The sequence below is a fragment of the Physeter macrocephalus genome, chromosome 14 (assembly GCF_002837175.3).
Source record: "Physeter macrocephalus isolate SW-GA chromosome 14, ASM283717v5, whole genome shotgun sequence".
Lineage (NCBI taxonomy): Eukaryota > Metazoa > Chordata > Mammalia > Artiodactyla > Physeteridae > Physeter > Physeter macrocephalus.
Genome location: NC_041227.1, coordinates 8,791,623 through 8,815,759, shown reverse-complemented (window position 1 = coordinate 8,815,759; position 24,137 = coordinate 8,791,623). Strand labels below are relative to the sequence as shown.

At 44.0% G+C, this 24,137-nt stretch overlaps 2 protein-coding genes across 2 annotated transcripts in view; one reads left to right on the top strand and one right to left on the bottom strand.

The window, feature by feature from the left end:
* Positions 1-125: 125 nt before the first annotated feature.
* LOC129392734 (uncharacterized) lies at positions 126-19,425 on the bottom strand. Its single transcript, XM_055090092.1, has 2 exons — positions 17,924-19,425; positions 126-286 (listed from the first exon to the last, which is right to left on the bottom strand). Exons 1-2 carry the CDS (start codon positions 18,350-18,352, stop codon positions 266-268), a joined length of 450 nt encoding a protein of 149 aa, XP_054946067.1. The 5' UTR covers positions 18,353-19,425; the 3' UTR covers positions 126-265.
* Positions 18,113-24,137, top strand: part of TSHZ2 (teashirt zinc finger homeobox 2) — a 277,574-nt gene continuing 271,549 nt past the window's right edge. Inside the window, exon 1 of the mRNA XM_024128653.2 lies at positions 18,113-18,197. Coding sequence (XP_023984421.1) covers positions 18,158-18,197 — 40 coding nt within the window. The 5' untranslated portion in view covers positions 18,113-18,157. The remainder of the gene's footprint in view (positions 18,198-24,137) is intronic.

Here is a 24,137-nt window from a genome sequence, read left to right as displayed (position 1 = left end):
CATGTCTTTGTATCTTCATACCACACAGACTGCAGAAGGAGTGGATCTCAAAGAGTTGAGACACTGCTTTTGTCCCAGAAGCCCTAGAAAACTTCTCCACAGATTTTATTGGTTTTGACTGGGTTTCTTCCATCCTGAATCAAACCATGGTAGCCAGAGGGATGAGATAGGACAGGATTGCTGGCTTTAGCCAGTCAGAGTCCACCCCCTAAAGCTGGGGGAGGGATCAATATCACAAAAATGGATGGCTGATCATGGGGGAGAATTATACTGCAAATGGTGTTATCTGAAAGAGGAAGATGAACAGAAGTTAGATAGGAAAAACCACTGGGGTCCACCACACCAAACTATTCAGTTTCTTTGTTTAACTCCTGATTGCCCAAAAGTATCTTCCTGAAGCATAAGGCAGCTCAAGTTTGAACTGCACTAAATTGGCAGTGGAGCTGGCCCTTCAGATCCATGGATACTGCATCTGATTCCCCTTGGTTGGTTGAATCCACAGATGGGGAACCTGCAGATCTGGAGAGCTGACTGTACTATGTCATTCTATATAAAGGACTTGAGCATTTTTGGATTTTGGTATCTGCTGGAATCCTGGAACCAATCCCCTATGGATACTGAGGGACGTCTGTATTACCTTATTCATTACCATCTTGGAAGCATTTTCTCCACTAAATGCAATAATATTTCTTTAATATTAGTAAGCGTAGTATTTTTTTCCTCCCCAAAGTGGCTCAGAAGTTCCAACGTTCAAAGTGTCTTGAGTGGGATTCTTGTCACTACCCTCCTTTATATCTGCTTTGTGTCCTGACTAAACAAAAGGTATCGACTTGCAACATTCCAATTAAAATCAGATTAAATACTGTGTTTCTTTACAGGGGTGGTACTTCAATTGCAATTCTTTCCATGTTGTTTATTCGACATATGTGTTTGGCATGTGTAAACTGTTGTGATCGCCTTTCTTTTTGTGACATTTTTGAGAAGGAAAAAACCGCATGGCTCAGTGGCTGACACAGTTTGTTACAAGCGGCAATATAAAAATTTGAAATTCTTAAGACGATTTAGCATTTCCCCTCCCAGACACATTATTTATCACAGAGAAGTGATATTCTGGGGGACTCAAGCCAATCAGAGGATGGGAGTATAATTTTTACAAAACAAATGTATGTATAAATTATCACTCTCTCCTCTCCTCTCCATAAATAGTGACACTAATAGATCCATAGCCTGAGATACGGGAAGGGATGCCATGTTCTACAACAATTCATCTTGTCTGGGAAGGCAGCGTTGAGAAATTGGATCAACTAAGATGCACAGCTATACTTCAGCAATCATTGGGCGTCTCCTGACTATAGTGGTTGAAGGAGTGTCTCTTGTCTGGAAGAGGGTGCTTGTGTGTGTGTTTATGTGTGCATGTGTGTGTTTGCAAGAGAAAGGGAGAGAGAGGCTTACAGTTTAAGGCATGATTGAACCACAAATATGTTTTACTTGGTTGGCACAAAATTTCTACAGTAGGGAACTTTTTACATAAAAGTTTAGATTACCATCTTCTTATAAAGATCTTGAGATCTTTCCTAAAGGGGAAAACAATAGACTGGAGTCTACAGTGGTTTTGTATAGTGGTTGCCACCTTTAGACAGGTCATAAGCTCTCCAGTCTGCCTCAGTCCCCACCATTCCCTGTTGCCTCAGATCCAATATGTTTCGTTTCGTCACCTTCCTGGATACAACAGGCAGTTAAGTTTGTGGGCCTTAATATAATGAGAGCCACGTGCACTAATAATCCAGTGACTTTTCAATCCACTGTCCTTTCAAATTTTGCCCAAGATATAGGCACTGAGGGTGGAGACAATCTGATTTTCCTGTAAGACTTTTTTTTTTCAGAATCAGTACGACTTACAATTTACTTACATTAGTTGAAACAGAGTCAATATTCTTCTAAAAAGTAAGACAAAATATTTCCAACTTTTCTGCAGTTTTAGTTCTCCTTTGGCATTCTTTTGTGACTTTTCTGAACCAAGCAACTTCTTGGGAGGTATATTAAAAGGTTTAATATTCACAATATAAATCACATCCCTTGTAAATCACAGCACACCACACATTATGTGGTTCTGGAATTTCTGCTAACCACAACTGCCATCTTTGAGCTGACTACAAATGCTGTGTATGTTAGCTACAAAAATCCTCAGCAAAAATATTCCAGGGCTAATAAATGTTATGTTTTTGTATCTTTGCCCTTTTCACTTTACAGTGCTATATCTTTTTATCAGAGAAGGGGAAATGTATATTTTTCCAACTTCTCCCATTAGTGTTTCTAAACTTGTTAGAGATTAGTACTTTGGGCAGCTCTCCAGCTGACCCACCACTCAATTCACTTCTGTGCGAGAAGCGGACGGCATGGTAGAGGAACCACTGAGTCACAGAATGTGTGAGCTTAAAGACTTGGCACTGGGAATCTGAAAAGCAGAATTTTGAGAAATTTGCCGTATTTTAATAAGTATATTATAAACTGTTCTTGATTGCCTGTTTTTTATTGTATACTCAATGTGTGTACCTAATTCAGGAGTCAGTGAATTATGGACCAAGGGCCAATCTAGCCAGCTGCCTTTTTTTGTAAATAAAGTTTTATTGGCACACAGCCACACCCATTTATTTACATATCATTTGAGGCTTCTTTTGTACTACAACAGCAAAGTTGAGTAGTTGTAACAGAGGCCAATATGGCCAGAAAAGCAGAAATATTTACTGTGTGGTCCTTTAAGAAAAATTTTGCCAAACTCTGATCTAATTCTCTAACATGGTAGAAAAATGTCATTGCTTGTTAAAAGCATTTTTTTAAAAAAAATGATTAGTTCTCCCAGATTTAAGCTCCTGTACTCCTCTTCAGGACTCTTGTGACACTTGAAATTATCTATTCACTGGACATCTTCGTACTAAAAGCTGCTTAGGGAGCCTCTCTTGGATCTGATTTATCAATTAGGAATGCTTTTAACTGCAAGTAGCAGAATACTTCTAACTGTGGCTTAAACAATGAAGATTTGAATTATCTCATCTAATATGAAGCCTGGATGTTGATGAATCTAGGTTTGATGCAAAGGCCCCAGGGTTGTGCAAACTACAATTGCTATAATCCCAGTGCTAGAACAAGACAGGAAGCTAGTGGATATTCAATAAAAACATGTCAAATGGCAGATGTATGTATTGATGGATGAATGGATATATGATAGACAAAATCTTTCAAATTTAGTTTAATTTGGTCCCCACGGTGGGCAACGGAGGACAGCAAGTAAGGGGTCCTTTGTAGTAAAAATGTGTGGACTTCACTTTATCTTAACCTCTTCATTTCACAGATGGGGAAAGTGAGGCATAAAAATAGAAGGTTAGATATTACTGTGAATTTTTATGGTTTTTGATTGTCCAATATCCATGTGCCACCTTTCTGGTAACAACTCCTTAATTTTTCTTTTAAGAACCAACTCTCTAAAACAATGTGATTGAAGTGAGGCAGGTGGAAGCTCTACCCTCAAAGAGAGCATCTGTCCCGAGATCAGCAATATTCCATCCCCCTGACTTTAGTGGTTGGTCCAGAGTTGAGTGCAAGTCCCAAGGTCTTACAACCAGAATGAGCATTAAGCTTCAGCAGGTGCTGCCAGAAAAAAAAAGAGCACAGGCCAGTCTCTAACAGCCCCTGGTCCATAATACGTGCTCAGCAAATATTTGTTGAATGAATGAATGAATGAGTGAATATATGAATAAATAGCATCTTCCTATGTCAGAAAGGAAGGGTCCTCAAGGACCAGCTGATCTACTCTCTACAGAGCTAGCAGTAGAATCCCAGTCTCCCGAAAGCAAGTCCAAGGTCTTCTCTGTTCTTCCTTCCTGATCATGGCAGTAGGAATTCCTGATCTTCCAGTAACCATCTTCTGCCTCTGTCAATGGCACTACTTGTTTTCCTCAGTTCATCTGTTTTCTCAAGTCCTTGAGTGCTTCCATTTCTTGAAGTGCATCTTGTCTATGTATTTGAATTCCAGTTCTTTTCAATTGCAGCGAAATGAGGAAGATAGTAATGACCCTTTGTTGCATTACTGTGCCCACTAAGGGACTTAGGATTTTATCCTGGCTCTCCACCTTAGGGTTTTATCCTGGCTCTCCACCTTAGGATTTTATCCTGGCTCTCCACCTTAGGATTTTATCCTGGCTCTCCACCTTCAGTCCTCTGTCTCCATTCACATCTCTGACCAGGCGCTTCTTGAGGTCTCTCTCCTACATTCCCAAACCCTCCAGTATGGGCCAGAGCACATCCCTGTTCTTACTCCACAATGCAGTTTATACCAGTGGTCCCCTGGGCTGACTGGTTTTAAGAGGCTCACCTGGACTGTGGAGAAATCTAGATCTTAGACATTCAGTGGAGACATCTCCAGGGCCCTTGGGTGTCCAGTGGGCTGTGTTTTGAGATCCCTTCCAGGTTGGGGAATGAGGAAATACAGTGTCTTTCAGAAACAGATGGCATCCAGGTGTAGCTTGCTCGGCTGGGCTCCATCTTGGAACTTCTAATGAATTCTCCAGCTGGGGTGGGTCACAGGCCTTGCATTCTCTTCCACCCCAGCAGGACTGCTGTGGATCTCCACAGTGGTTGTGCGGGGATGGTGTAAGGACTGCTCCTTTTGAAAATATTCCTGAAATTTTCCCCTCCTAGGGAATTGCAGACTATTTTGCACCATGAAGAGCATCATGGAAGAGAATATTTAATTCAGACAAGTAGCTATCTGAACATTATGCTCTGTGAATTCAACCGTCAACCGTTAATTCAAAAGTTTGATGTAAGGAACTTTTAAGTAATATAGATATCTGTTAAGAATACCTTTTTTAAATATTCAAATTTTTAAATTGGAAAATCCACTCTGCCACTTACTCACTGTGTATGTAACCTTGAACAAGTTACTGAACCCAGTGGTTCTCAGATGCGGTCCCCAGATCGGCAGCAGCAACATCACCTGGGAAGTTTTTGAATAAAAACCTTGGGGCCCCCGCCCCAAACCTACTGAATCAGAGACTCTGGGGAAAGGAGTCAGCAATCTGTGCTTTAACAAGCCCTGCAGGTAATTCTGCGGCACACCAAACCATTGAGAACCACTGGCTTAAACTATTCAATCTGAGTCTCCTTATGTGTAAAATGAGAGTAATATAACTTGTCCTCATCAGGTTGTTTTAAGGATTAAAATCAATAGGTTTTGCACGTAAAGCACTTAGCACAGTGTCTGGCGCTTCGTATGCACTCAATACATGACAGCTACAATCAACGTTATTGTTATTTTGTTATTATTGGATTTCTTTTCTGGGTGGCCAATGAACTAGTCTATGTCTCTACACATCTATCTGAGAAACGGTGAAGAGGGAATGTATTTTAACATTAATCATTACAACAATAGCTAATCTAGTGAACTCCTACCCTGGGCCAGGCACTTGGCTAATCACTTCATGATCATTGCATTTGATCTTCGTTTAAAAAAATGCTAAGACGATGGTGCTATTATTGTCCATCTTTTACAGGTGACAAAACAGCTTAATTAACTTGCCCAGAATAACACAGGTAGTGAGTGAAAGAGCCAGAAGAAGAATTCAGAGAATGAGTCTCCAGAGCCCGGGTTTTAAGCAGACCACCATACTGCCACTCCAAAGTGGTTTGCAAAAGGGACTATGGGGTGGCCCTTTTCATACCTACAGTGTCATTGCAAAAATCAGATACTCACTACCACATATGCATTAACATCATAGCTATTGATTAATTATAGAAGAAGTCTCTGGATCAAGTTTTGGCTTGAAATGAGTTCATTTTATAAGAGGACCTTGTAGCCGTCCTCCATGAAGGTCTCCATGATTCTTTTATTTCTGCCCAGGCACATTGGTCGTGTGGTCCTGATGGGGGATAATTTGCTGATGACAGGACTAAAGACAGCCTAGCATCTGTCACCAGAGTTGTTCCTTTTGGGTCACACTTTGAGGCACTGATTACCTGAGCCCACAGAATACATTCAAGTATCCATTAGATGAGAGAATCAGCTAGAAAAAAAAAAAAAAAAAGCTTCCTTTACCTACAGAAGGTATATCTTCAGGTGAGGATTAGAAAGAGGAAATGTGGAGATGTGACCTGTAATTATTGTTAAGTAAGTAATAAGCAGCGGTACTTATTAATATGGGTTTGGGTGACCAATGATAGATGCCAAATTTATATCATTTTTCAATACCACAGAAAATCTGGCCCATAAAATACTAATGACACCCTATAAAACAATTTAAAAATGGGTAACATTTTATGTATATCAAAGGAATTCCAGAACAGGCTGCTGACTTTGTAAAATAAATATATTTAAACACCCATCAAATGATGTTCCAGAGTAAAATATATGTTTATTCAGTGCAGCGTTCACTTCTTCCCAGAGAACTTTTAAGGTACAAATAGGCCAGGAACAAAACCCTGCAGGTTTTCTTATCTAAGTGAAGCTAATAAGTTTGTCCTTCATTTGAGAGTTCCTGCCTAAATCTTCGAAGCTGGACCTCAAAGATATTATAAGATGTTCGGTTTAATGTAAAACTTCCCTGTGTCCCTAAAATGACAGTTATCAACAATAGCGCCACTGAGCAAACACTACTTTTGTCTTCTGCCTTTTATTTAATGTTTTTTCCCTCTTCTTAGCTCCACCCCAGCTAGCTCTTGAAAGGCCTTCTGTTCTGTCAGCCATAATGACATCTGCTGGCGGAGACAGGAAGTCATAAATCTGTAGGTCCCCTCTCAACCAAACCTTGTTAATGCTGCCATTTATCACAAGGGCTGGGGTGCCATCTCTGGAGGGCTGGACGCAGAGAGTCCATTTTCTCCCATATCCCTTTCCCAAGAGAGCAACCATTTTAAAAACAGCCACTTTTTCATCTCGCATTTGCAGACCTGGAAGTCAGGCAGATGCAATGTGCAGCTCTTGGAAAGAAGCCACAATTCCAGGCAACAATATACTCTACTTGATGTTTCCGAACTGAAGGAAAGCAGTCCTGACCAAGTTCTGTCCTTCCTCATTTTAAATCGGCCCCTAACTGCGTCCAGGAGAGGAACGGAGATGTCCTCTCTCTGAGCCCCTCTGCCTCCCTGCACCTTCTTTAAGGGCAAAACTTGCTACAGTGGGAGTTGAAGGAGGATTATTGAAACTCAGTTACTTTTGTTCTGAACTAATTCAGGATGATGTTTGGGTTTTATTTCTTAGGAGTTCATTGCGCCCTGAGCCTTGATTCAAGACCTGTGCTTGTGCAGGACATAGTCTAGCTTTTGTTGCTCGAAGTGTGGTCCCTGGAGCAGAGAAGCATCAGCATGATCAGTCCGAGCTTGTTAGAAATGCAGCATCCCAGGCACCCTGCACCCACTTGATCAGAATCTGCATTTGGAGCCAGATCCCCAGATGATTCCTTTGTACGGTAAAGTTTGCGAGGCCATGCTCTACCCTGGGGTTCTCAAACCTGGCCCTTATTAACATTTGGGAATAGATCAGTCTTTGTTTGCAAGGGCCTTTCCTGGGCTCTATAGGATGTTTGCCAGCATCTCTGGCCTCTACCCGCTAGAAGCCAGTAGCACACCCCTGAATCGTGACAATCAAAAACATCTCCAGACATTGTGAAGTGTCCCCTAGGAGGAAAAAGCACCCCTGTTGGAACCCTGCAACTCAAAATGGGGTCTGTGAATTCACAGTATCTTGTTAGAAATACACCTCGGACCCCACCCCAGTCCTCCTATATCCGGATTTCTCGAGATGGAGCCCAGGAATCGATTTTAACTTTGTAGGAGACAATACACAGGTTAAAATTTAAGAATTGTTAAGCTGCGGAGTATAAACAGGGAAAAGCAATGCGGTAACGGGACATTTTGTGATACAGAAGTCAGCGTGGCTGCAGCGTTACTGAGAGGGAGTAATGCATGGAGGATGAATACACGGGCTAGAGCCATATCAGGAGGGTGTGAATGCAGGCTTCCCATTTGCTGACTCCATAGCCTTGGGTAACTTATCTAACCTCTCTGTGCCTCCGTTTCTTCACATGTAAAATGGGGACAACAAAAGCAATTTATCTCATCGAGTTGTTCTAAGGATTAATAAGTTCATATTTTAAAGTGCAGTGCTTGGGCTTCCCTGGTGGCGCAGTGGTTGAGAATCCGCCTGCCGGTGCAGAGGACACGGGTTCGTGCCCCGGTCCGGGAAGATCCCACATGCCGCGGAGCGGCTGGGCCCGTGAGCCAGGGCCGCCGAGCCTAAATGGGGACAACAAAAGCAATTTATCTCATCGAGTTGTTCTAAGGATTAATAAGTTCATATTTTAAAGTGCAGTGCTTGGGCTTCCCTGGTGGCGCAGTGGTTGAGAATCCGCCTGCCGATGCAGAGGACACGGGTTCGTGCCCCGGTCCGGGAAGATCCCATATGCCGCGGAGCGGCTGGGCCCGTGAGCCATGGCCACTGAGCCTGCGCGTCCGGAGCCTGCGCTCTGCAACGGGAGAGGCCACAACAGTGAGAGGCCCTTGTACCACCAAAAAAAAGATAAACAAATAAAGTGCAGTGCTTAGAACAGCTTGTGGCACCAAGTGCTTTGTAAATGTTAACTACTATTATTACCATTTGTTTAATTTATCTGTCTTTCCCTAGATGTTTAAGTTCCCTAAGAACCAGGCAGGACCTTTTTTCCCTGCTGCATCCCCAGCATCCAACCCAGGGCCTGGCATGGAGCAGGTGCTTCATGAACCTTAGTGGGAAAAGAGGATACGCTGAAGGAGAGAAGAGGGCACTGGCAGGGGCTCTCTGCTGCCAATGGCCAGGACCTGTGCCCTGCCGCCTTTGTACTTTCTGTATGAGGATCTGAGCTTCCCTGATTGGCTTCTGTAAATTGGTGCCATGGCAAATTAGAAGACTGAGCTGATTTAGTTTTATCCCTTAGTACAGATTAGATTAAACCTCAGGTACAGCTGAAAGCACTCTGTAAACAGTAGTCAATCAACAAATGCTAGAAAAAGAATGAAAAGGCTAAAAATGTAGGAGTACTTCCTACGTGTCAGGTATTGTGCTAAGTATTTTATGTTTGGTCACATAATCCTCTCTGAGCCCCTAATGGAATTGGTGATGTAATTATGCCCATTTTACAGATAGGAAAACAGGTTCGGAGAGGCTAAATAACTTGCCCAAGGTTATAGTCTTAGTAAATGGTAAAAGTACTTTTTAAATGTAGGTCTGTCTGACTTCAAACCTACATTTACCTTTCTTTCCTAGTGCCTACCTGGGCAGCACACAGTGATTCTGTGTCCTATATTTCCTATGGGCAGTCCTAATTTCAAATGTTCTGCTCCCGTCTTATGCTTAAGAGCACACCTAAGTGTTGGATCACGTCGTTCATCTTGTTTAAAAGCTTGAGCTATGGTAATAATGAGAACTCTGCTCTATGCCCCTACTAGACATATAACAAGGAGAGAGACCCCTGCCCCCAGTGGGCACCCTTGTGGGGAGAGAGTACACTGACAAAATCAGCGAATGAAAAAGACTTCTACGCACTAAATACATTATAAACAATAGGACTAAAACAGAGGGAGCAACTGAAAGAGGCACGGCGTGAAGCTTTCAAATACACTGGGCCTTCGCTAGATCGTTACTGAAGGTCTGCTGTTTATTGAAGTTCTGCTGTGTACCTGCCACTAGGCTAAGTGGAGACATTGCAATGAATAAGACAGTCTTGGTCCTTGCCCATGTGAAGCTCCCAGTTTGGGCGATTCCAATGCAACAGACATCGCCTAGTACTCGGCCCACTTCTCCACACTCCGCTTTAACTGCCAGCACCCGTGGTTCTTTGCCTGCAGGGAAGGCCAGGAGAGGCCGTCATCCCGGCTCTCAGGATGGAATGTAGATGGATACCCCAGCTCTCTCATACTTCAGAAGGGATATCTCAGAAGTGCATAATCTACTGACTCCCAGCGTTCCCCCGGCAGGATTAAGTTGCAATTGCCCGCTGTGATAACCTGCTTGATAACACACCCCTATTGCCTGCATCCTTTTCTTTATTCACTCCCCCACTTCTCTACTGGAGTTTTCCAGGATTATCTCCCCAATAAACTACCTGCTCTCAAATCTTTATCTTGGGGTGTGTGCTTCTTGGGGAACCAAAAGCAAGACACACAAACCTTCGAGACACACGAGAGGATTTGCAACAGTCCCGAACTATTCAACCACTTTACGTCTGTGGGTTCCTTAGCTGTGTTGGCCTTCCCAGCAATAGTTAAGGAGAAAAGACAAGCTGTATTGATGGGCAAAAACAGCATCCAGGACAAGTCACTTTGGCATAATCCTAGCAAGCAGGGGTAGAATCTCATGAAATTTTCAGGACAGTAGGACGCTTAATGCCTAATCACAATAGATAAGACATGCTCCCTGATAAGACAGAAAGGTGTTCTCAGAGCGAATTATATCATACTCTATTTGCTTCTGAAAGTTGAGGGGCACCTTTGGGCACACGGTTCTAATGAGTCCAGGGAGGAGAGCTTGATGCACAGTTGAGGTGGCATAAAATATACCGGAGCCCAGAACTTAAAGGCTGCTCATCACATGGTTTCCAGGCTGTTCCAGTCCTTACATTCACTTAATGTCTTCCTGTGGTTAATGAAGTTGAGCAATGGATTACTGGGCCAGCGACGTGGTCTGGATTCTTCGGCAGCAGCAAAACACTGTCACCAACTGCAAGTAGTCACCTCCAAGGAAAATGTGATATATGTTCAATCAAGCAGCTCCTATACCCCAGCCTGCCCACTCAGCAGTTGTCCGGTTTAAAATACACATCATGCTTAATTGCTGTTGCAAAACGCTACACCTAACCACATCAAAACAGTTCTTAGAAAAGAGAAGCTAATGACTTTTGGAGGATTTATTCACAGAAGCAAGCTTGCCAATGCCCGAGCATCCCCAAACTTTGTCATCCACCTTAACTGTTTCTAGGGAGCAAATTTCCACCAAGTACAATAAGACATAGTGTCTTCTGTGTTGGTTGAGCAAACCCAGTCCAACGGACTAGGTGTTTCAGGATGTAAATAAATGAATTAATTCGCATTTATCAATGGCTGAAAGGAGAAGATTCAAACTCCATATTATGACCAATGATGTGCACACTCCCCCGCCCCGCCCGCCATGACTCACCTCTCTTTGCCTCCTTTCTGCTCCCCTTCCCCGGGCTGGCTGGCCCTCTCAACCTGGGACCTGGCAGCTGCATTTTTGTGTTTTAGAAGCAGAGAAATCTCTTCCAATTTCAGGCTCTGGCTCCTGGTTGGCTGCTTTGTGTCTTCCAGATCTCAGTTTAAATGTTATCTTCTCAGAAAGGCTTTCCATGACCCCCACCCTGAGTGGACCCTGCCCCCTGCACTCTCTATCACAACACCCTGCTTTTTTACTCTTGCTCTCACTCTCCACGATCCATCTGCCATGTCCTCTTGTCCAGTTCTCCCCTTCAACGTGATGCTGTACCAGGTGTCATGGGAGGGTAGGAAATAACCAGAGATTGCTACCTTAAAGTTTTCACAAAACAGTTACTGGAAGAGAGAGATCCTGAATGAGTTAAATGACAGAAGACGAAGGCGATGAATTATATCCTCAAGGGCAAAATCGTATGGTACACTGGCTCTCAAACTTGGCGGCATATTGGAATCATCTGGGGGCTTTAAAAAATCCTGATGGCTGGATCCCGCCCTCACAGACTGATGTAATGAGTCTGGGGTAAGACCCAGGCATTGGGATTTTTAAAATCACCCCAGTTGATTATAATATGCCGCAAAGTTTGAGAACACTGCTTTTTTTAATTGAAGCACTATGTACAGATAAGGAAGTGAACAAATCAAAAGCATGCTGCTGAATTAATTTTCACAGACTGAACACACTAGCATAACCAGCACCCCAGTTATGAACAATACCAGCCCCTCAGGAGCTCCTCGTACCCACTGTCAAAGGCAACCTACCTGATATTCAAGATGAGTTCTGTCTGCCTGTATGCTCATATATTTGGAGTCATACTCTACATTGAGTCTCTTTGTTTGGGGAAGATATGGACTAGAGAAGTTTGAATCACGTGGGATCCACCCTGGAAGGCTTCCTGAAAGAGGCAGTAATTGAGGGAGGAGGATCTGAAGGAGGCAATAGGTAAGAGAGAGGGAAGGGAAAAGAGGGAGGGAAGTTGGGGAGGGGAGGACAGCATCAACTGGGAAGAGGCACACAGGCGGAAATGCTATACAGCCCTATCTAACAAAAGCCCTAAGATATTTTTAAAGTTTATCCTTCCTTGCAAGTATGCTTAGCTCGGTATTCAATCATTCCACAGATTTTTACTGAACACCAATCCTGCACTGGACTTGGAGATATTTAGGTGATAGAACTTATGTTTTAACTAGGGGAGACAGAAAATATAGAGGCAAGTACATGAAATTACTTACGTGTGGTTGTAAGTGCCATGAAGGATGAGAGAAAGAGTGGGACAGATAGGGTCAGCAGAAGGAAGTGATGTTTGAGTTGAGAGTAAAGAGGAAAAACAGCTCTGGGGGGAGGAATCTTGCTGGAGGGAAGAGTAAATGCAAAAGCCCTGAAACTTGTATGGGAGACGTGACAGAAACGATAGACGCTCAAGAATTTCCCAGGCTGCCCCAGTGTCCAGCAATCAGGGCAGTGACTAGCGTAAGGTAGGCACTCAGAGAATATTTGCTTTAATTGCGTTGGGTTGCAGTCCAGCAGTAAGACAGGCAAACTACACCCCCGCCAAAAATATAATACAATAGATATGTGCTTTAATGGGGCATTCACGGGCCACTAAGGTTGCATTGAAAAGGCTCCTCGACCACCCTTTTGAGTGAATCCAAGAATAGATGCCCTGCCTGTCCCTTGCATGCAGCAACTTCTACTAACTTGATTCACTTGTTACAAAATTCAACCCTTGCACAGGGAAGGTTCCAGTGCCTGACACCTTATCAGAATCACCTGGGAACTTTCAAAATTTCAGATTTTCTGGCTCCACCCTGGGATCTAATTTAGTAAGTCTGGGGTGGGGCCTGTGCTTCTCTATCTTACCAAAAAAATCCCCGGGTGATTTTGATGTTGAGCCAGTATGAGAATAAGTGTTCTGGAAGGTATGGTTGAGTCACTCCGATCAGCTCCTGCCTTTACACATCCCGGAGTTTGAGGGTTGGATCCTAGGATGCTAAGTTCCCTGGAGACTTAAACATAGCGTTATTCCAAGCCACCAACTCTTGGAAGAAGTTTCCGAAAGTGCCAGAGTCTGTGGTTTAGTATTTTACAAATTCTAGACATGCCCCTACCACCTTCCTCACATTTTGCCATCTTCACATCCCACCTGAACCACTATTTATTCTCTGTTGTTCCTTAAGTATATTTATTTTTAAAACCCATGAATTATATTAAACTTTAGATTGCTACCATAAATGGATTGCTACCATAAATGGAGAGCAGTATCTTTCTCTAAGATAGAGGTAAACAAGGTGAATTCAATAAAAAAAAAAAAAAAAATTTTAAAAAGTCTAGCCAGAGGGGCGGGTGTCCCCTTCCTCCCTCACCGCTCCGCGTGCATCCCTTCCAAAGCTGCGCGCTCAGTCGAAGAGGACGACCTTCCCCGATAGAGGAGGACCGTTCTTCGGTCAAGGGTATACGAGCAGCTGAGCTCCCCTGCTAGAACCTCCAAACAAGCTCTCAAGGTCCATTTGTAGGAGAACGTAGGGTAGTCAAGCTTCCAAGACTCCAGACACATCCAAATGAGGCGCTGCACGTGGCAGTCTGCCTTTAAAAAAAAAGAAAAAAAAAAGTCTAGCCAGGTATTCTTGCCTCTCCTAAGCTTCTGAGTCAGAGATCTGTGGTTTCTTGGTTGAAAAGAAGAGTTAGCAAGTGATAGGCACAAAAGACATACTAGCACCAAACGGATGCTTCCTCAGATTGAAAGGGGATGATAACCTTTTCACTATGTAAGTCAACATTTTTCAGGGTTACGTCTACACCACTGAATGACATCTGGGCACCACTGTGTTATGCACCCGCTGGGGTAGCCAAAATCTTTGTTGATAACCAAGCTATATACTCTACAGTAGTAGCAGTAGGAAAAAACACAAATTAATGAAAGAACACTCTAGAAGTGTGGGCCCAAGAATGAGTCCGTAGCCAGCTAAAAGAAAGTTTTTGCAGAAGATATTGTGAGCTTCCGCTCCCCAACTATATAACCAGCTACTGAGAAAGAGGCAAGAGTGGAGGTAAAATTCGAGAAGAATCCTGGATAGCAGCTAGGAGAGATTCTGTAGCACAGAGTCAACTACTCCTGCCTATTTCCCTCCTGATTTACTCCAAAGCTGGGTCCAGCTTCTGAACTCCCTCTTTCCTAGTTCCCAGTCTCTTGGATGTCATTTTACAGATGTTTTCTGAAGGCAAGGATCCTATCTTATGCATTCTAGCATCTCCTGTGCTCAGGGCAATACCTGGCACCTAACACAGTAGATATCTGTTAAATGATTGAATGGAATGCAAAGGCCAAATCAACAGGCATAGGGCTTCTGCAGAATATGGCAGATTCAAGGTGAGCTTACTGCAATCTTGGTCTTCTTTCTGTCCAGGCCTAATTCTGTACCTCCTGATCCTATAACTGTGGTTCCTTAATGACAGGACTGTGGGGTTTTCACTCAATAAGCTATGGTTCCTATCACAGAGCTCCATAAAGGTGTGTTGGGTAATTAGAATTAATTAGTACTAATACCCCTTTTGCTGACATAGCCAACTATGAAGTGGGGTTTTCTCTGCCTCAGTTGCCTAAGGACTAGGCTGGGATTGGGTGGGGCTGGTAATGGGTGGAGGCTGCCTGGGTGATTTAGGGTGAGTGAATTAACGATTTGTACCATATATGTGAGAGGGAGAAATGAGCATTTGCCCCTGTGCAGGGCTGTTAAAAATGATTAAACAGCACTTTGCAAAGAGTGACAATAACATCTTGCAGCTGACTGGTAGGAGGGACAAAGTTTCCTATGGCCCAAAAGAACTGTTTAGAAAAATATTTGTGGGACGGGTCACCCTTGGTAATTCCCCATGAGCGAGGGCAAAAGTGACAGGTAGGTCGTAGGCAGAAGGCGCCACAGATCGTACAGGTCAGGCCTCATGTGCAGTGAGTACGTGGTAGGGGGCGGGAGTGAGGAGTGGGCACTGGTGAAATACATCACAATGACCACAGTAACAGTGTCACCCCTTGAACTCCTAAATTATTGTAATTATTACTTTAATATCTAAGCCTGAGTTGGCTCTATAGTTAGCAATTTGGGGTAGGTCTGATTCCAAAAGAACAAGGGCTTTTTTAGCAGAAGTTTTTAAACTGGAATGAGCAGGAGATTCACCTGTGGGGTTGGGAGTTGTTTGGTCAAAACGCAGATTCCAAAGCCCTTATCCAGAAGTTTCTGGCTTAGAAGGTCAAGGGCAATGGGCCCTAGAAGGTTCTGCTTAGGAGATCTAGGTGTGACTTTACCTCCTGGGTGACTTTGGGCGACGTCTGGATACAATTTTGGTTGACATAACTAGGGTGGAAAAGAGTCTGGCATCTAGTGGGTAGAGACCAGACATGCTGCTAAACATCCTACAATGCACCAGTGGCGTCCACAGCAAAGAATTATGCCTCAGAAGGTCAATAGTGCCAGGGTTAGAACATTTTCTTCTAGAGTAAGGCCTAAGAATGTGCATTTAACAAGGGCCTCGGGATTTTAATGCAGGAAGAAGCCCTCGGAAAGACTTAGACAATGCCTGGCTTTTTATTCTAGGGACATGCTGTCAGAGTTCCCTTTTTGCCTAAGTCCTCCATATTTAGGACTCAGCTTTGACTTGACTTTCCCCAGGAAGCCCTACCTGGTAACTAAACATCCTCCCTTCCTCCAAGTCCAGGTTAACGGCCCCCCCTTCTAAGTACAACCCCTGTCCCAGCAGGCCTCACTTGCCCCTTTGTCTCTCCAGCTGGAACAAGAGTCCCTTGAGGGCAAGGTCCATGTTCAGCCTGTGCCCAGCAGCTTAAAAGGTACCTGGCCCATATCAGGGTTCCATTGTCACATGTTGCCTCAAATGACATCTCCTGCATTGAGGCTAGAGCTACCCCCTCTTTCGGACACTGTCACAGAACCCTCTTGTAACAGATTCTTGGAGCTTTTCACTCTGAAATTATCTTATTGGTTTGCTTACCTTTCATTCATTCAAATATCTTATTGGACACCTACTACATGTTGTGATCTTTGCCATCACTGGGAATATAAAACCCCTCCTCCCAACAGAACTTATATTCTACAGGGGAAATTTGGACAATAAAAATAGAAAACTATGTAATACATGTGATAATATGTGTGACATTGGTAAGCCCAGTAGAGAAAAACAAAATAGAAATGGAACGGGGAGTGGAGATGTGTGTGTGAAACTTTAAGTAAGGTTGGCCTCTGGGAGAAGGTGACATTTTAAGCAAAGACTGGATATCTGGGGGTCACTTGTCTGCTCCTCATTAGAACACAAACACTGAGAGGGCCAGCATCTTCCCTTTCTGTATGGCTGCTGTGTCTCCAGAATAGGCACATAGTAGGTGCTCAATAAATATTATGTAAACAAAACAAAAAGAGGACTATGTGATTAAACTATCAAGGAGACAGATGGGAGATTCTTGTTTTTATGACCGTCCAGGGACTAGCAGGAAGGTGGGAGAGGCAAGGGCATTAAATTTAAGGGGGTGGGGAGGACATCTCTGTGGTTAGATTAAGAGATTTAGAGGACGGTGGTCATCACTCCAAGGTGCCCACCCCGTTCCCTGCCCAAAAGGAACATAAGTTCTCATGCTCCTAATATGGTTAATGGTCCTGTTTATGGTCCCTGCGGCTCCGCTCACCTGGCCCCCTGCGTCTCTTACCATCACTCCGCCCCCTTTCTTCCACATCCCCTCCCTTCTCACGCCTCCCCCAAGGGGTGTCCCCGAGCCCGGGGTGGGGAGGGTGTAGGGGGGTGGCGCGTCGCCGCACCAGAGAAGAGGGCGCACGGCGGAGCCAGCCCGGTGGCACGCCCGGGTCCCCGCCCCCGGCCCTGCTCCCCGGCGGGACACTGTCCCTTTAATAGACTCTCCCTCTGCCTGGCGTTCCGCGGCTGGGGAGTAAATTTCTCCCTGTCATCAGGTCGCGGGGAGAGGAGGAGGAGGAGGAGTTTGTTAATGTTCAGTTTGTTCAGCGGGATCGATGTTTGCTGGCATCGCCTCGCCCTGTCTTGTGTGTGTGTGAGAGTGTGTGTGCGTGTGTGTGTGCATATGTGGGGGGTGTGAGTGTGTGTGTGAGAGGAAGCGAGAGTGCGTGCGTGCGTGTGAGTGTGTGTGTGAGTGTGTGTGTGTGTGTGTGTGTGTGTGTGTGTGTGAGTGAATTCCAGATTTTCTGTCTTTCCCAAACCCGCTCCTGTCCTCTAGCATATCACTCACAGACGGGGATCCGACAGCAGCCACAAACCTACAGTGAGTGATCTCTCTGCCCCCAGCGCGAATCCGCCATAGAGATCGGCGAGGAGGAGGAGGAAGAGGAGGAGGAGGAGGAGGAGGGAAAGAGGAGGAGGAAGAAGAAAAAGAAGAAACCACTACCTTCCCAGGATTGCCTTTTTTTTTTTTTTTTTTTTTCCTTATCTTTACGCGCGCGTGTGCGTCCCTCGTCCCTTCCATCCGAACCCGGTCTTGGATGTTTAATAAAGAAATCAAGTGTCTCAACAGTCACCAAAAAAAAAAAAAAAAAAAAAACAAACCAAAAAAAAAAAATTCCAAAAAGCCAAAACAAAAAGAGAGAAAGAGAGAGGAAAAAAAAAAATCCAAAACAAACAAACAAACAAGGCAGAACCAACCTCTACTTCCAACCAGCCGGCACAGCCGTCCGTGTCTGCCACCCAGAGAGGGGGGTCTCTGGCCCGTGGTGGAGGAGTTGCAGGGGGGATCGTCAGGGGGACAGAGGCCGAGTGACGCCCTAGGAGCCACCGGGCAGGAGGCGGAGGAGACCCAGAGAGGCGAGAGAGACCGCGGGCCCCCGCGCGCGGCTCGGGGCTGGGGCGCCAGAAGTGGGACTGGAGCGAAGTAGAGCGATGCCAAGGAGGAAACAGCAGGCACCCAAGCGGGCGGCAGGTAAGAGAAACGGCTCCGCTTCGGGGCTGTCCGGCCGGGCTGCCCGGTGCGCCGAGCTCCTCGCCCGCGCTCCTCGCCCCGGGTGCCCCAGGACGCCACCCCCCTCGGCTTTCGGGGGAGTTCGCTCCGGGTGTGCCCCTCTCTGCCCGGCTCATGACCCCATCCTCTCTCGCCTTCTCCAATCTCCCAAATGCTTCCCTTTCCAGGCTCCGATTGGGGGTGTTGGGGGAAGCTATCCCACCAAGCCTTCCCTCCTTAAACTTTTTTTCCTCCACCCTCTACCCCACCCCTAACTTTCTCCCAGTCTGCTTCTTGCCTCTCGGGCCAAAGTTGGGTTGAGGATTTGGGGTGCGGAGTGGGGAGACAGTCCTTCCACCCCCGCATCCCTCCGCGTGGTCAGTGCCAGTGGCTTCTGGCCTCGAGGGACAGCGTCTCCTCTGGCTGGGGTTTGGGACGCTGAAGTGTGAGCAGTGACCCAGCCCCGGGCTGCAAGGCTGGCTTTGGGGCGAGCCATGGGAGTTTAGCTTTGATCACCAAGGTGGAAAAAAACCACCCCAGGAAACGAACCTTGGAATATGTTTTCTAAGAGGATCCACGTTTGGAAATTTAACATTTGGAAATCTCTCCCTTCTCTTAAAAAAGGGGAAGAAAAATGCCCCTTTAATATTGAAACAGCTCTGGATTTTCTTTGCCCAGAGTGAGTTGCAAACTTTGTAAATTGATTTGTATGGTAGGAACTATCCCATATGAATTCTTACTTACCACCCCTCCTCCAAAATAGAAAAGAAAAAGAGAGGAACAGGTTAATGGATCAGTACATTAGATCTTGTAAAGGATTTTTTTTTTTCCTTTTGGGTTGCTTAATTGCTTTTTTAATAGTATGCTGGGGTTTTGCTTCTCGGAAGTGTGATATGAAAGTTCATTTTTCTCCTCCCAGACCCACCCACTGAAAAGTCAGCTTTCCACTTGATTGCTAGTTTTGATTTGACATTTGATTGATCACCTGTCATCTCGCTGCCTTTGATCTATTCATTCTTGATATATATCAATAAATCACTCACCATGGTAACTCAGAGTGCCAGTGACGCAAGCCTTGCCCTCTAGATTCAGAGCCAGACATGCACAATTATTATCTTGTTTGGCTTTTAATGTGGGCGTTTTTATTTCTTTGTGTCCTTCAGTTGAATCGGGCTTTAGCAAAAAGCTTAAGTTTTTTTCCCCCTTTTTTCTGTCTTCACCCTCATGCTTTAGGCAGCATCAGTTAAGGCGGGTCTTCTGCAGAGCCCCCCACAATATTTCCTTCTGTTCCAACTCGAGCGAAACATTAGGGAGAAGAAGTTCGGTGGAACACTTTCATAAACTTTGAAAAGCCACCCTCAGAGCAAATCCAAAGTTAGTCACAAATCTGGGCAAAGTGGGTGTTTGTGTCTGAACATGCTGGACCACCAAGCTCATCCTCCATCGTGGCCTGATTCCAGCACGAATGGCAGTACATGTGCTTTGAGATATCCACAATTATCTTCCCTTCTGAGCGCAGATCCGTGACCGTGTATAGATTGGTTCAAATTGCATGGGGAAATATCATTTACAAAGCTTTGATTCATGTATTTCCAAGAGCAAAATAATTTAGGTATTTTTAGTACCGTATCTATTTAGAACTTGCCTAGTCAATGAGGTGCTCTTTTTTCAACTCTAGCTACCTCTTTTGCAAACAATTTCTTCCTCCTACCCCTGTCCCTTTCTACATTTAACTCACTTATTTTTTAAAACTTAGATTGCTTTTCAATCTGAACAGCACTGGGGTGTGCCCTGGCCTTTTAGACTCAGGAAGACTGAGCCTACTTCTTCCAGTTCTAGCAACATGAATTTAAGTGTAGCTAGATTATTAGAGATAACGTCCTTATTGTTGTCCCAAAAGAGAACCCTGGGCAATAGTCCAGCAAGAAGTGATACTGCCCTGAAAATTACTCTTTTTTTCCCCCTGTTGTTCCGGTAAAGGCCAACAACTAGGCAGTAATTTAAGTTACCAGAATGACTGGACATGTCTCCTTTGGTCAGCTCATTACAAAAAGTGCATTGCTCAGAACTGTACTACTTTGATTATAATTATGCTCTGATCAATGAGGATCCAGGTGTACGTAACACAATGCTGTATCACATTATTTAAATTAGATCCTTTTCATTAAGCTGGTGTCTGTTGGAGCTAGCTTATCTATTTAGTGTAGTGTTTGTATGTGTATGTGTGTGTTAGAAAGTTCTGACTGTAGTTTCAGTTTTCTGGCCTATTGTGTTGCTAGTGTCTTTATGTGTCTGTTTTCATGGCTTTTGTTATTTTCACTGGAAGAAGTGGAAGCTCTTGTCAAGCTGAAAGGGAATAATTCATTTTGTACACAATGAGGCCCCTCTTACGGTATTTATTTACTCACGTATTACTAAAACAGGTATTTTTTCATGTAATATTTCTTTCGTCTGAAGTCATCGATGCTGTACTCTGTTTTAGCTGACGTGGTTATTCACAAGGAAAGTTAGCCACTTTGAGATTCTTTAGCCAGTTAACATCCAGGGAGAACAACAAGGTGGGTTCTAGGATCGTGACCATACTAACTTTTATCACTGCTTAAAATTAAACAATGCACAACTGTAAGTAATTATTCCCATGGGCTGATGTTGAAAGCTTGATTTCTAGCTTGATGAATGAATAATGTAACATCGAAAAAGCCTGTGAGTGAATCAGAACTGAGACCCTCTTTCCCAAGAACTGTTTGAGGCAATTTGATTCCTTTGCATTATTAGTTTTAAGTTCCACGTTTCAAGGAATCAATTACGGAACTTTCTAATAAAGCAGGTACGCGGCTAGAATGAGCGAGGTGATATTATAAGTGATGGGGGACGTTAGTCTTTATTGGTTATATTCCTCCCTCCTTTAAGGGAAGGGCTGTGAGGTAGGCAGTTCTCTTTAAGGAAACAGCTAAGTCAGAACATTTCCCTCTGAAATGTCATTCTTCCTGGCTTTCTAAAGCTATGCTATTCTACCATACTATTACTTCGGGCAAGGAAAAAAGTTTAGAAAGCAGCCTACAGTACCCCAGGGGTTTGTGTATGTATGAGTGAGTGTGCTTGCTTCCTTGGATGTATATTTCACTCACCACTAAAAGGTATCTACTTTTACCTGAAAATATTGCAGGATTCTGTACCAGCATCTTTTCTCCCTATCCATTGTAGGGAAGATAGAGAAGATGGCAGAAGGGTAAAATAAAAACAGAACAGTGTTTTGATTTGTTTGTGTTTTGCAAGATGCAGAGTAGTTAAAAATTTTAAACTGTAGACTTACACTGTAACCCTTCTATTTTCTACAATCTGTCGCAGCCTCTGTACATAAACATGTGTAATATATATTTTATTTCACCATCCTGAACTCTTGTTTGTTTGGGTTTTTTTAACATCTTTATTGGAGTAGAATTGCTTTACAATGGTGTGTTAGTTTCCGCTTGACAACAAAGTGAATCAGTTATACACATACATGTGTCCCCACATCCCCTCCCTCTTGCGTCTCCCTCCCTCCCACCCTCCCTATCCCACCTCTCTAGGTGGTCACAGACCACCCAGCTGATTGATGTCCCTGTGCCGTGCGGCTGCTTGTTTTTATATAATGCCAGCCGACTGCAATAGGGCGCAAAATCTTTGGGCATCATATACATATGAATATCTAATGTATATATAAATTATAGGCATCTGCTCCTGCCTACTCAGAGAGATTAAATGTTTTCTTCTTGCTGACTCTCAGAAGCTATTTGATAATCCAGATCTGAGGAAAGTCTTGCAGGCGAGAACAGCTCCCTCAATTTATTTTGTTTATTTAATATGGAGATGAATAATGCAGATTTTGTTTTCATGAATGTCCTTGTGTGGCAGTAAACATTAGACTATTAGCAATCATTACTTAAAAGTTGCAATTTGCACCTTAATAGCACAGGTTATTTACATGGGAGACATATTCAGCAGGGACAATTCGGAATTCTGCAGTGGAGTGTAGAGATGACCTGAGCGATCTCCTTTTCAACCTCCTGATGACGACGACTGGATTAGTGGGCAAGGTCTCAGCAGTGTAAACCAGCGGGGCAGGGGGGCTTCAGACAGCTCAGGGTGAAGTTTACCTTTAATTCACTGGCAGGTGGAATGGGGTTCAGGAGAATAGGTATGGAGTGGAGTGCGACCCTGGCACTCTCACTTTGTTTAAGCACACTTGAGAAAGACAAGTTCCCATCTTGAAGATTTAAATACCGCATGCTATAGACCCCTTCACTTACACAAACAGCGTGATTTTTAACAGATGAATGGAAAAAATAAATCCACACCCCCACCGCCAAAGGGGCTCGGCAGTGTGAACTGTTCAAGGCTATTCTTGTTGATTATTTAAGGCAGATCCCTGGAAAAAGAAAGGACAGGTACCTTGAAATCACATCCTCCACACAGTGTTTTGGGTAGAAATGGATTGCTTAACTGGTCCTTTTCCCACTCCCCTCATGGTTTCCTTCTCCCTCCTCTCCCCTCACCCTTAAAGACCCTGATTGAATGGGACATCTCAAAAGCCCATTTGTTTTAGGCATTTATTGATTTCATTTTTAATCTGCCATATCAGGACACAATACATTAACCCTAATCAGCAGACTGCAAAGTGATAGGGAGTTCTAGTGGAAGCCAGGTAAGGAAGAGGGGGCATGAGAAACTTCTCGACAATGAAAATCTTCTTGAGGCTTGGGGGTTGGAGATCAGAGGTGACTTTTGAGGAGGGTAGAAGCATTCCTTAGAAATACTCTGCATTTATCTTTCTCCCAGTCACCTCGACTCTGTTGCTACCATTCGGGAAACCTTCACACCCAACAAATACCTCCTAGGCATCTTTAGCAGATCTGTCCCTGGAAACATCTTGCCTTTTGTCACATTCTCCAACAGAGGCTTATGCTTGCATTTCATCCCAGCTGACTTCTCACTCATTTGACGGAATTTCTCCAGCTGGATAATACCTGGGTTGATCTATTTATCTTTCCAGTGGCTTGGGAATTGTGCTCTCAATTGAGCAGGTTTTAAAGGGGCACTGAGCCTGGCATTATTTAAGGCCACTGAAATGATGCACTTCTGCTCCTCACTGCAGCTGAGCTTAGGGAAATCAGCCAGGAAGAAAACCTAGGCCCTGCTCATGTTTATGCCGGGTCTGTAATTAGCTGACACGAGTTAAATGTCCTGAGTGGTGCTTCCCTTCCGTCACTGTATCTGTACCATCAATTTTATTTAAGTATGTCATGGTCTGGGAAGACTCAGCCACTATTTCAAAGGCAATGTCTGTGTCCACCCAAGTCCCCCTTAAAAAACACAAAATTGCCTAACAAATTCTATATTAAGACCAGGCATACACAGAGTATCATTTTCGTTTGATGCAAAGTCAGTTGGAAACGCATTAAACTAACAGAGAGTGTCTTGCATCGCTTCCCTGAAGCAGTGCTTTTTCATTACATATTTAATTACAACAAATTGAGAGACTTTTTATAAAAAAAAAATCACAGTGATATTAAAAGAAGCTTGGCACACAAATAATTTTATTGCTTCACAAGTTGACAATGCTGCTTTATTTTCATTTCTTTGGGAGAAATTTATTTTCATTTTCTAATGTTGGGATGAATACAGAATGTCTTCCCCTACAGTCTGTATCAGGGAGATCTCATCCTTCTACCTTCCTAGAACCTTTTCACCCTGGAAGAGGGTTTTTTAAAATCTATTTTTCAGTAATTTGTAACAATTTGTGTGTTTAAAATTATGTTAAGTTTTCTGAGTTCCATTTAAAGTTAGAAATTCTCCTGTTTCTGAGGGTGACCTTTGGCGAGCAGCTCTTCGATTATGAACCAGCTTAGTCATTCTAACCACATAAGGAATAGCTCGTTGAGA